Here is a 12526-nt window from a genome sequence, read left to right on the forward strand (position 1 = left end):
CCTAGAATCCCCCAGTGAGGGGCTGGGGTGTGGCTCAGTGGTAGAGCCCCTGCCTAGAACTCTTGGGCTTAAATACCAATACAACAAAATAGAAGTATAGGTCTCTGGATTCTGTGGGGCCACCCATGTGAGAAGAGGGTATGCCTCAAATTAAGACCGTTGGTAAGGGGCTGGAGAAATGGCTCAGTGGTTAAGAACATTGTCTGCTCTTCAAAAGGACCCAGGTTCAATTCTCAGCACCCACAAGGCAGCTCACAACTGTCTGTACTGCCAATTCCAAGGGATCTGACACCTTCACACATAAAATAAAATTAAATAAATTCTTAAAAAAAAAACAATTACAAAATTTGGCTGTTTGCAAGGTACTTACAAAAAAAAGAGAGCCTTGGCAAAGGCATATGGGTAGAACTAGGGGTGTGGTCAGGGACTGCTGGGAGCCCAGAGGGCTGAGAGAGCAGGGAAGAGGGAGGACTTGGCTCAAAAGATATCAGGAGTGGGAACTCTGGGAAGAGAGCCGAGTGGGCCCAAGGACAATGGGCCTCAGTTTCTTCATCTGCCCTATGGGTTGGGAATTCTGTCAGATCTGCTTGTGACCAAGAACAGTGGTCTCATCCAGAAACCTCACCTTCCCCTCTTAGAATACATCGAAAAACGACCCCCTTTTTCTTCTTTTTTAAGAGAGAGTCTCATGTAGCCCAGTCTAGCCTAGAATTCAGCATGCACCTGAGAATGACCTACACCCCTGCTCTTCCCACCTTTTCACCTCTTGAGTGCTGGGACTGAGGTGTATACCAGAACCCCTGGCTTGTGTGGTGCTGTGAGGGGAGCCAGGGCATCATAGATGGAGAATAAACCCTACAAATACAAACGGCAGTGCCCCGGCCGGCTGATCTCGTTTTGACAAGGACTTCAGTAGCAGCTCCCTTCAAACTCACTGTTTGAAGGCTGCAGCTGGCCTTGAACTCAAAAGGCTCCTGCTTCTGCCTCCAGAGTGCTGGGGTTGCATGAGTGTGTCACTACAGGGTTTCTCTCTTTCCCTGACTTTCCTGGACTCACTTTATAGCCCAGGCTGGCCTCAAACTCTCCGAGATCCATGTGCCACCACCTGCTGAGGTCTTTTGACACCCCACTACGCAAAGAAAGTAAAGGACAGCTAACAAAGGGGAGGTGTTAGGGCTGACCGTCATGAGGAAGGCTTTGGAGGGACAGGTAAGTCCCACCTCCCTCCCTGAGGACACCCAGCCCCAGGCAGGGACTTCTGACCCACCTGTAAGGCCCTTGGCTGGGGAGGGGAGCATTGCAATAAAGTTGCTGGTGACAGCCGAAGTCATTGCCCACCCGAAGCACGGGGACACCGCCACCTCCACCCGCCAGGTCCTCACAGGGCAGCTGGTCCAGGGTCAGGCGTAATGTCATATAGTGGCCCTCAGTCAGCAGCTGGGGGAAGGTCGGGATCTTAGCAGGGGTCTGTGGGTTCTGGAAGTCCCTGGAGGCTGGAGGAGAAAGGGACAGGTAGAGGCAGGAGCAAGGGCTGGGGCTGTCGCTGGATATGGTATGTTAAAGAAGGAGGGTGGACAGCTCGGCGGTAAAGGCGTTTGCTGCCAAACCCCGTAACGTGAGTCTGATCACCAGGACCCGGTGACATAATGGGAGTGTTCAGAGAAGTGGTTCTCACCCTGTGGGTCGCGCCTCCTCTGGGGACCAAATGGCATGATATCAGGCACCTTGCGAGTCACATAGTTACATTGCATTCATCACGGCAGCAAAATTACAGTTATGAAGTAGCAAAGAAATAATTTTGGGGTCACCACAACATGAGGAACTATACTGAAGGGTCTCAGCGTTAGAAAGTTGGGGGAACACCGTCTTAAAGAGTAGCCAGTGTCTCAAAAGGGCAGGTTGTGATTTGACGCTCGGTGCCCAAGTTCTGCCTGGCCTCGAACCCCAGTACCACATGAACTGAGCCTGCTTGTGCATGCCCACCATGCCAGCTCTTAAAAGGTGGAGGCGGCAAGATCAGAAATTGAAGGAGATGCTGCCTCACCAAACGGGGGTGGGGCGGTGTGCGGAGGCGGCTGGATTTATCTGCCCGGCGCACCACCCCGACCCCCACATCCAGAGACGGACCTTGCCATCCTCCAAGAAGCCCGGGTAGCCCCTCCCAGCCTGCGCCCTCACCCCAAGACCCCACAAGTCCTCACCACGCACCATTGCTGAAAGCCACCACCAGCCAGATGGTGTCGTTGGCCGAGGCGTGCCCATCAAAGACGCACCGAGGCTGCTCCAGAGAGAAGGTGGTAGCCGTAACCTTCCCTCCCAGGTCCCAGGCTGTTATCTGCGGCTTGTAGGGGATCAGCTCTGCAGCCGTGGAGAAGCAACCCAGGCATGGCAGTTCCGTGGGGCCTTCCTCCCTTCCCTCCTTCTCCCAGCTCGGAGGCGGGGTGGGCTCCCGGGGGCGCAGACCTCAGGGTTGGCCCAGGGCATCCATTGGGGGTTCCACTCACCCAGACTCAGGCTTTGGGGGAGCCACAGCAGCACCAGGAGAAGCAGAGGCCGGGGGTGAGGCTGCCTCCGGCTGAGCGCCATGACTGCCACAGCAGGGCTGCCCAGGCTCTGGGGCCGGTCTCGGCACACCCCGCCTCCAACACCTTTGGCCTACAGTTGCTGCTTTCTCAGGCTGCCAGGAGAGCAGGAAAGACCTGAAAATATGAATTCACCCTTTCCCCCTCCCAGCGCAGCAGCCCGTCACAGGGAGGGGCTCAGTGGGCTCCTTTCCGGAGCGCGGGGGGAGGGGGGCATGGGGGGGGCCCACTACAGACCTAAGAGGAAGGAGGCTTTAAGGACTGGCCCTCACATGACCTCCAGCCACCTCCACCCCGAAGCTGAGGTCTAGCTTGTGGTACCACTTAACTCCCTGACCCTGGGAGGAGGACACCCTCCTCTGTCTGGACCCAGAACCACATGCCTGAGATTCCTGAACTTTGGGTGCCAGGAGCTACTCTCTGGCCATCCATCCGCACCCAGGAAAGTGAGAAGGGGACAGGGCGATGATAGACTGGCCCTGACCTGGGCCAGCCCCAAAGCAGCTCCCAGACACTGCTGCCCCCCGTGTGCCCTGCACCGGATGGAACCACAGCTTCCCCAGCTCGGAACCTCCATTTCCTTCTCCAGGGGAAGAACTTGACCCCGAAAAGACGCAACAGCCTTTTGCGACTGACACATGTTTTGCTTATGCAAATCCCTTGAGTCTTGTTCTATGTAGTTTTAAATTTATTTGTTAGTTTATTTTTGAGACAGGTCCTCATGTGGTCCAGGCTGGCCTCAAACTCACTATATAACACATGACAATCCTTGAAAAAAAATTTTTTTTTGAGACAGTATTTCTCTGTGCAGCCCTGGCTGTCTTGAAACGGACTCTGTAGAATAGGCAGGCTTTGAACTCAAAAATCTGCCTCCCAAGTGTTGGGATCAAAGACATGTGCCACCACCACCTGGCAATCTTTGAATTCTTGATGCTCCTGCCTTCACCTCCCAACTGGGCTCCCAGCTGGGCGCTGCCAGCGGCTTATTTTATACAGTGCTGGGGATGAGACCCAGGGCTTTGTGCACTCTAGGCAAGCAACCTGCCAACCGAGTCGCACCTCAGCCCTCAGTCTATGGATTCTTTATATATATAACTCACATTTACTACTATAAAACTCACAGGTGAGTGACTCTCTGTGAGTATGTGTGTGTGTGAGCCCTGCTCGCGTTTTTTTCCCCCTTTGATTTTTGTTTTGTTTTTTGAGACAGGGCTTCTCTGCGTATCGTTGTCTGTCCTGGACTGGCTTTGTAGACCAGGCTGACTGCGAACTCATAGCGATTGTCCTGCCTCTGCCTCCCGGTGTGCTGGGACCACAGGTGTGCCGCCATGCCTGGTGTGTGCGCGCATATTCTTGAGGCAGATATTGCTAAGAATCTCCAGCTGGCTTGGAACACTTGCTGGTAGTCGAGGCGGCCTTGAACCCCTGATCCTTTCATTCTTCCACATTCTGGGACTTGGATGTGCATTACTATGCCAGCACACATGTGCCTTTTTGTTTGCTTTTGAAGACTTGGGTTGGTACATACTGTCTTGTTGGTGTTAGGCAACCATGCTGACTTAGTCACTTTTCTATTGCTGTGACAAAACAGCATGACCAAGGAACATATAAAAGATAGCACTTAATTGCACTTACAGTTTGGAGGGTTAGAGTCCAGGATGGCATACTGACTCGCAAGAAGGTAGAGAGAGAACACTTCTAGTGATGTACTTCCTCTATCAAGGCCACACCTGCTAATCCTTCCCAAACAGTTCTACCAAATGGGGGCCAAGTACTCAAATATATGAGCCTATGGGGAACATTCGAACCACTACACAGTTATCACTAGGGACTTCTAGGCAGGTGCTCTGCATTGATCCACAACCACTGCCCCTCACTGGGGAACCCTAGGCAGGTGCTCTACCACTGAGCCACACCCCAGCCCCTCACTGGGGGATTCTAGGCAGATGCTCCACCACTGAGCCACACCCCAGCCCCTCACTGGGGAATTCTAGGCAGGTGCTCTACCACTGAGCCACATCTCAGCCCCTCACTGGGGAATTCTAGGCAGGTGCTCTACCACTGAGCCACACCCAGCCCTTCACTGTTTCTAGACAAACGTTACTACTTAGCCCCCTGAGCTGTTCATTAGAATGTTCTAGGCAAATTCTCTACAGCCCTAGGTCGGTGGCTCTAAATATTTTCCTAAGATTACACTAGTGATAGTTTAATGAAAGAGCAATTTCTGGCATGCATATGGCCCTGGGTGTAGCTCCATATATACCCATGTCTGTATAAATATATATATTATAAAGTTGCCCAGCCATCAAAACTGATACTAAATCCCTTTCCTTATCCCAAATGGGAAGACTGCCTTACATAGTTAATCCTCAGTCCTCCAGACTCCTCCACCAAATTCAGAACTACTTTCTCTCTACACTTAGACTATGATGGACATTTTATAGCAGTGGGTTTTATCGTTGTGTTGAAGACTGAGCACAGGACTTGGAGCCTGCCAGCTAAACACTCCACAACGCTCTACTGGCACCCTTTTTAGTTTTTTATTTCGAACCAAAAGCTTCACTGAACAAGCACTCCACCACTGAGCTAAATCTTCAAGCTGAAGGAATTGCTGAATCAAACCTTCTAACAAAAATGGCTATGCCAAATTGGACCCAGGGGCCTCCTGCATGCTAGGAAATTGTGAGCCTCCCCCCTTTTTTCATTGTTTTTGGCTTTTGGAGACAGGATATCTCTGTGTAGCCTTGGCTGGCCTGGACTAACTCTGTAGACCATGCTGGCCTTGAACTCACAGAGATCCACCTGCTTCTGCCTCCCAGGGAGCTGGGATTTCAGGCCTGTGCCACCGTGTCTGGCTTCCATCTCTCTCTTTTCACTTTGATGGCTGAGGCAGGATTTGTTTAAGCTGCCCAGGCTGGACCTTAAACTCGCTCTGCCACTCTGCTACCCAAACATAGGTGATCTTGAACATGCAATCTCCCTGCCTCAGCTTCATGAAGCATTGAGCTGGTGGACCTGTGCGACCAGGCCCGGCTTGTGCTTGTTTATTATTTATTGTACATTTATTTGTGTTCACCTGAGGGGAGGGGTCTGTGCCGTGGTCTTTTTGTGGAGATGAGAAATGAACTATCGGTCAGTAGTTTCTTTTTTCACAATGTGAGGCCTGGAGCTTGAACTGGGGTCATCAGGCTTGCTGGCAAGTGCTCCTACCCAGAGCCATTTTGCAGATCTCTTAGTTTATTTTCCTGAGACAGGTCTGTCACTCCATATTGTTTGAAACAGGGTTTCTCTGTGTACCCCTGGTTATCCTGGAACTTGCTTTATAGACCAGGCTGGCCTCAAATCACAGCGATTCGCCTGCCTCCGCCTCAGGAGTAAGTGCTGGGATTGAAGGCAAGAGGTCCACTGTGCTGGGCATTACTTAGTATCTTGATTAGGGTTTCTATTGCTATGATAAAACGCCATGACCAAAAAGCAGCTCCAGGGGAGTTATTCCAGCTTACAACTCTCAGGTCACACTCCATCCCAGAGAGAGCAGGCAGGGCAGGAACTCAAGGCAGTAACGTTGAGGAACCAAAGCAGATGCCTGGAAAAACGCTGCTGCTGGCTTGTGCCCCATGGCAGCCCGCTTTCTATACAGCCCCGGCCCACCGGCCCAGAGGCGGCACTGCTCACGGGGGGCTTGCGTCCCTCATGTCAATCATGAACCAAGAAAATGCCTCCCTTGCTTGTCCACAGGTCCATCTGCTGGGGGTGTTTTCCCACCTGAGGTTCCCTCTTCCCAAATGTATCTAGCGTTTGTTAAGTTGACAAAACAAACTGAAGAACAACTACCACGAGCCAGGCATGGTGGCACAGGCCTTTAATCCCAGGACTCAGGGAGGCATAGGAAGACAGATCACTGTGAGTTCAAGGACAGCCTAGTCTGTGAAGTGAGGCCAGAAAAAACCGAGTTGGGGATGAAACCAAACAAACAAAAAAAAAAAAAAACACTACAACCAAAGAACCATGACAGCCAGGCTGGCCTGGGACTGGGACACCTTCTGCCTCAACCATCTTGTGTGGCTTCTTCATTTGGCACATTTTTGCAGGGCTCACATACAAGCACCTCCCACTTTTTAGGATCTCCTATCACACGCAGATACTATATTTGTTTTCTATGGGCTGCTGGCAATTTGGGGTGTTTCTACTTTCGGCCTGTTAGGTACATGGCTACACATTTTGCATACAATTTCTGAGAGTTTTTTGAGGACGTGATCCCAAAGTGGTAGTGTTTTACAGACCCAGGAGCAATGCGAAATCGGCCAAATACTTTAGCACTTATTTTTGATGTACTGAACTTACATTTGCGTGCTTGTTTTTGAGATAGCTTGTTCTATAGCCTGAGTTGGTGGAGCCTTTCCCACCTTGTCCTCTGGAGGGCTGAGGACGGCTTGCTCTAGTGCCTACTCTTGAGTCCCACTCCCAGTCAGTCACACAGCATTGATTCGGGTACTTGACAGTCATTTACCCCACTTTACTCAGGTTCTTATGCCCACTGCTTTTTAGATTAGGGAACAAAAGCCTCATGAAAAGCAGCCGAGTGCTTTAGCACTGAGCCATGCCTCCAGTCCCTGTGACTGCATGGGTACGGGCTTATGCCAGTGCCCTTGGAGGTCTGAGGCACTGGATGTCCTGGAGCTGAGTTACAGGCAGTTGTGAGTCATCCAATGTGGGTGCTGGGAACTGATGTCAGGTTTCCCACAACAGTATGTATCCTTAACTGCAGAGCCATGTCTCTACCCTATCAGGGAAAAAAAAATGCTGGGTGGCGGTGGGACATGCCTTTAATCCCAGCACTTAGGAGGCAGGTAGATCTCAAGGCTAGTCTGGTCTACAGAGTGAGTTCCAGGACAACCAGGGCTACACAGAGAAACCCTGTCTTGAAAAAAAAAAAATTATTATGTCTGTGCATGCATAAAAGAGGGCATTGCTCTCCTGGGGCTGGAGATACAAGCAGTTCTAAGCTGCCTGATGAAGGGGTGTTAGAGATCAAACGTGGGTCCTGTGGAAAGGCAGTCACTGCTCTCACCTGCTGAGCCTCCTAGCACCCTGGTCCATTTTTACTTTGCTCTTTTACTGTTGCACGCTGACAGCTCCTATTGTGACACTGCTCCCTCAGCAGGGTGGGATCTGTGGCATCTTCTCCCTGAATCTTGCTGCCCTTCAATGGCCCGTAAGAGCCCAGAGGGTGACCAAATGCCGTCCTGGGGCAGTGCAAGGTCAGGGTCTGGGGTACAGAGTTAGGGGTTCTGCCCAGGAAATCAATGGCCTTTTCCCCAGAGCTAACTTATGTGAGTCTTGGGCTCACAGTATGTCCCTTTGAACTCACACAAGCAAGAGGGGGAAGAAAGAGTTAAGAGCCAGAAGCTGGACAGAAGAGCTGTGAAATGTTGTTTTCTGGACATGACACAGCCATTGCACGCATGAGGTTACAGCAGCTGTGGTTACCGAGCAACAGCCCATCACGCATAGGGAGGCTGTACACAGGTGTAGTGATCGCCAGAGAAGAGGGAGTCATTTTTTTTCTCCAGTGGTCTACCCACGTTTCTGTAAATAACCCTCCTTCCATGGTTGTGCAAGCAACTCTAATGAAACTCTGCAGCTTGCAAAAACTAGAAAGTAGGAAGGGGATTTATTACGGAGATGGGGTTAGTAGAAGGGGAGGGGCCAATGAGAGAGGTTAGTAAGTAAAAAGACCACCACCACAAAAAACAGGAAGCTGCCATGGGTGGTGGTGCACACCTGCAATCTCAGTGCCACCGGGGTGAGGCAAAAGGATCACGCGGTTTCAGCAGTGAGCTCAGTCTCAAAAGCCAGGCCCTCAGACAGTGACCTCAGAAGGTCCCTGTCCAGTCCCCAGTCCTCTGAACAGCCTGACTGGCGACAGGGAGGCAGTGCAGCCTGTGTGAGCAGCGCTCTGTAGAAGAGGCTGTATGATCAGAATAGGGGTAGCTGCTGGGGGCTAAGTGTGACACACAAGGGGTCATCGCGCGCGCGCACACGCACGCACACACGCGCACGCGCGCGCACACACACACACACACACACACAGAGGGGGCATGTTGGCTATAGGATCTTTATTGCAAATAAAATCTGAGGTATGAGAAGCTGACCAGAAGCTGGGAGGGTAGGCCCTGCTCAGCCCTTGCTGGGTCACCAGCCGGCCTGAGGCTGGAAGGGCTGTTCCCACCTGTGTACTGAGGTAGCTCCAGCGTAAGCCTCCACAAGTACAATACTGAGGGTGCCCACTCTCCAGGCAGACGCTAGCCCAAATAGGAGGGTGGCAGCAGAGGCAAGAAGCCCCAAGAGGGGCTGAATCCTGTACCCCAACAAACATTCTTGCCTCTCAACAAAGACACACCCTCCTGCCCGCCCAATCAGGGGCTGTTAGGGTGGTCCACAGAGGCAGGCCTGAAGGGTCACTGCTGCTCAAGGCAGTCCTCGGTCACTCCCTGGGCAGCCAGCTCAGCCAGCACGTTCTGCAGGTAGTTGGGGTCTGGGTAGCCATGGCCTGTCAGGTTCCGGTCCATCTCGGTCTTGTGGTGAATCTCATTCCACACCACTGTGTCAGTCTCACCCGTGGTGCTGGAAGTCCCCACAGTAAAGATGAGTCGTCTCTTCCAGGCCACCTTCAGAAGCTCCAGGACCTGCCAGGAAGAGGGAAGCAAGCCCCTTTGACAACCACTGGGGCTCAGCTCTGCCACACTGCCCTCGGCCCATGAGGTAGCTCACGTGATCCCAGGCACTGAGCCATGCGTGGGGGTTCCTGGAGCACTGCACACCACCCGACCCAGGCCAGCCCTCCCCACCTTAGGACCACCCTCCAAATGGCCTTCCCTTCAAATATGATTAGACCAGCTGCCTGCCTGCCTGCCTGCCTGCCTCCCTCCCTCCCTTCCTCCCTCAGGGCCCTGCCCTCACAGGTCCTCCACAGATGGCAAGGAGTGGAACTCAGTGGGAGAGTGCCTGTCTGGCAACTCCAGCTCAGAAGGGACAGTTTATCTGGCTGGCAAGATGGCACAGTGGACTACACAAACCTGAGGGCCTGATGCTCAGGATCCATGTTATGGTGAGGGAAAAGAAGAGAGTCCAGAGCTGTCTCACAATTTCCATATGAAAGCCACTGCGTGGCTCACAGCCTTGTACCCCAAATAGAAGGAAAACAAACAACGAATCCAGCCCAGGATCCAGTAGCTGAAAGAGCTTCAGTGTTTTATTTTCAGAGGAGGAATTGGGGCCTCACTATGAATCTGAGGTTGGCTTTGAGCTCCTGATGCTTCTGCCTCACCTCCCAAGTGCTGGGATTGTAGAAAGATGCCACTGTGCTCAGTTTATGGGGCTCTGTGCACCCAGGCAAGCACTCTACCAACCAAGTTACACCCAGTGGCCAAAAGAGCTCCACTTGCAGTGGTCTCAGATGGTCTGGCTTGCAGCAGGCCTGCAGCTTCCTCAGCCTATGGTTTGAGCTGGCCCTTCTCCATGCCCACATCCAAGACCCCAAAGCTGTAGTATGGACCTGGAAGGCTCTCTTGGCCTCTAAGTCCTTGCTGAGGTCCCAGCCTGGGGTGTCCTCAGCGTCTCCTGTGGCTGCTCACCATGCTGACACAGCATGGAGCCCAGCTCTGCTCTCTGGAGCCACTGTCCCAGTCACGTCTCCTGGACTCATGGTGGGTCCCTGGGGAGGGGAAGCAAATGGGGTCAGGGTAGGGGGCTTACCTTTCGGCCTTGAGGGTTATCTGGTAGGTAGCACTGGCGGGGAAAGCCTCGGGCAGTGAACGGTTTCCCAGGGCTGGGGTGCTCCGGTCCCTGTGAGAGGAATGCAGACAATTTGATGGTGGGACTGTGGCTGGCCGCAGCTCCAGGATAGGAAGCCTCGTCCACAGCCTAGCCTTCCAAGCTTGGTCCACTCCTGCGCCAACACTCAAAGTGAGTGTGGCCTGTCAGCCATAAGCACCTGTTTTTAACGTGTGCCCACTGGCCTGGCAACGTCCTTTTTCCAAAGGACACTGTGAACTCTGCCAAGGGCAAGGATGGGTAATCCTGCTTTGCTTGCCTTTTTTCATGAACCCCCTGAATTGGGTCTCTGACATGGAGCCTCAGGACCGAGTCCCTTAGGAACAAGATTCCTGCCCCCTTCAGCCTTCCTGCCCTGTACCCCACCACCTACACAGCATACCCATGAGTCCCCAACTCTCCAGTTCCCAAGCACAGTGATTGCACTTCATGCCTTTACAGACCACACGAGGCCAGATGTCTTCTCCTATGGGAAGCCTTCCCTCCCTCAAGGAAAGGCCGAAGAACTCCATTCCTCAATACCCCAGCACTCCTCCCGGTGGGGCAGTCCTACCCCCATACGTGGTGCGGAGGCTGACAGCAGCACAGGCGGTGGGCAGGGAGGTGTCCAGGGAGGGACAGCGATTCTCACCGGCCCCTGGGGGGCTGCCTCTCACCTGGATGCCGTGAGGGATGTTGTAGACAATGAGGATAGTCCCGCAGTCTTCGTGGCCCGGCAGGGGCATGTGGAACCTGAACACCTCCATCTTCCCCCAGGGCTGTGTCCCAGTCTTCTCCCCATAGATGGCTTTGCAAGACGGACACTGCAGACTCCCATCCTAGACAGGGTGATGGGACGGAATGAGCCAGCAGTTCCCAGCACAGCTGCACAGCCATGTCCAGATGCAGGGGAGGCTGGCACCCACACAGCCTCACCTCGAAGAAACTGGACCTCAACGGTGCACTAGGCTGCACTGTGCACCAGGAGCTCACTCAACTGGCAAGATGTAGGGAGAAGGGCGCATGGGAGTCACACTCACAGACCTCCCTACACACAACAGCCGTGAAGTGGACAAGGAACCAGGCCTCAGGAACTACTGTGAGACTTGGTTCTCCCTCCCCACTTCCCACCCTGAGTAAACTCCTCCACAGGACGGCAGCTGGGCGGCTACTGCGGGCCTGAGTCAGACTCTCTCTATGCGAACTTGCAGTGGAGAGTGGGTCAGGAGCCTGATCAGAGTCCTAAGTGGTTTTTATTTAGCTAATTATTCATTAATGTGTTTCTGTGTGTGCCCATGCACGTGGAGGTCAGAGGGCAGCTATACGGAACTGTTCTTTCCTGCTACCTTTACGTGGACTCAGGGATTAGACTTGTGCAGAAAACTCCTTCACATGATAAGCTATTCTACTTGCCCTGTTTGTTCGTCCGTTTGAGGCAAGGCCTTGTGCACTGCAGGTTGGCCTTGCGCTCCTGAGCCTCTTGCATCAACCTATGTGTCCATGCATCATGCCCTGAGCCTTTCCATCTGTACACGGCTAACTCCTCAGGACTGTCACAGGAAGATCTAATGTTCAGAGGAGCCTAGGATCCATGGCTCAGGCAAGCTGAGGAATCATGTCCTTAGTCCTGTTGGTCATATCAGGACTAAGGACATGATATAAAGCTTGAAGTGGGCCTCAGGGACCCAGATGTACGTTCAGAAACAACTCTAAGCTCTTGGTTCTTTTTCTGATGCTGAGGGTAGAACCAAGGCAAAGTGCTCTACCACCAAGCCACACCCCAGCCCCTCACTGGGGCATTCTAGGGAGGTGCTCTATAGCTGAGCCACAGCCCTGGCCCAAGCTATTATGGGTCTTATCAGGAGTAATCCCAGGCCTGTCACCCCATGGCTCACAGCGTCCTTCAGCCTGCTGACATACTAGCACCAAAGACATCTTGGTTAGTTTTTTTGTTCTGTTTTCTTGAAACAGGGTCTCTCTATATAGGTCAGGCTGGCCTAGACACAATTCTTCGTGTCTCAGCTTCCCAAGTACTGAAATTATAGGTATGTGACACCATACTGAAGCAGTAGGCCCAAAAAGGGCCATGGGGACAGGTCCCCCAGCCCCACCCAGCCCCACTGTGGTAC

The 12526-nt window shown here is 52.9% G+C and overlaps 2 protein-coding genes across 2 annotated transcripts in view; both read right to left on the reverse strand.

The window, feature by feature from the left end:
* The window catches only part of Upk3b (uroplakin 3B), a 6014-nt gene extending 3349 nt beyond the window's left edge, over positions 1-2665 (reverse strand). Inside the window, exons 1-3 of the mRNA XM_055606041.1 lie at positions 2505-2665; positions 2209-2358; positions 1221-1493 (exon numbers count right to left, since the gene is read on the reverse strand). Of these exons, the coding sequence (XP_055462016.1) occupies positions 1221-1493; positions 2209-2358; positions 2505-2586 (505 nt within the window). The 5' untranslated portion in view covers positions 2587-2665. The remainder of the gene's footprint in view (positions 1-1220; positions 1494-2208; positions 2359-2504) is intronic.
* Positions 2666-8686: 6021 nt separating this feature from the next.
* The window catches only part of Dtx2 (deltex E3 ubiquitin ligase 2), a 37681-nt gene continuing 33841 nt past the window's right edge, over positions 8687-12526 (reverse strand). Inside the window, exons 8-10 of the mRNA XM_055606042.1 lie at positions 11075-11236; positions 10341-10430; positions 8687-9271 (exon numbers count right to left, since the gene is read on the reverse strand). Coding sequence (XP_055462017.1) covers positions 9044-9271; positions 10341-10430; positions 11075-11236 — 480 coding nt within the window. The 3' untranslated portion in view covers positions 8687-9043. The remainder of the gene's footprint in view (positions 9272-10340; positions 10431-11074; positions 11237-12526) is intronic.

Source organism: Psammomys obesus, unplaced genomic scaffold (assembly GCF_907164565.1).
Source record: "Psammomys obesus unplaced genomic scaffold, mPsaObe1.curated_primary_1811, whole genome shotgun sequence".
NCBI classification, from domain to species: domain Eukaryota; kingdom Metazoa; phylum Chordata; class Mammalia; order Rodentia; family Muridae; genus Psammomys; species Psammomys obesus.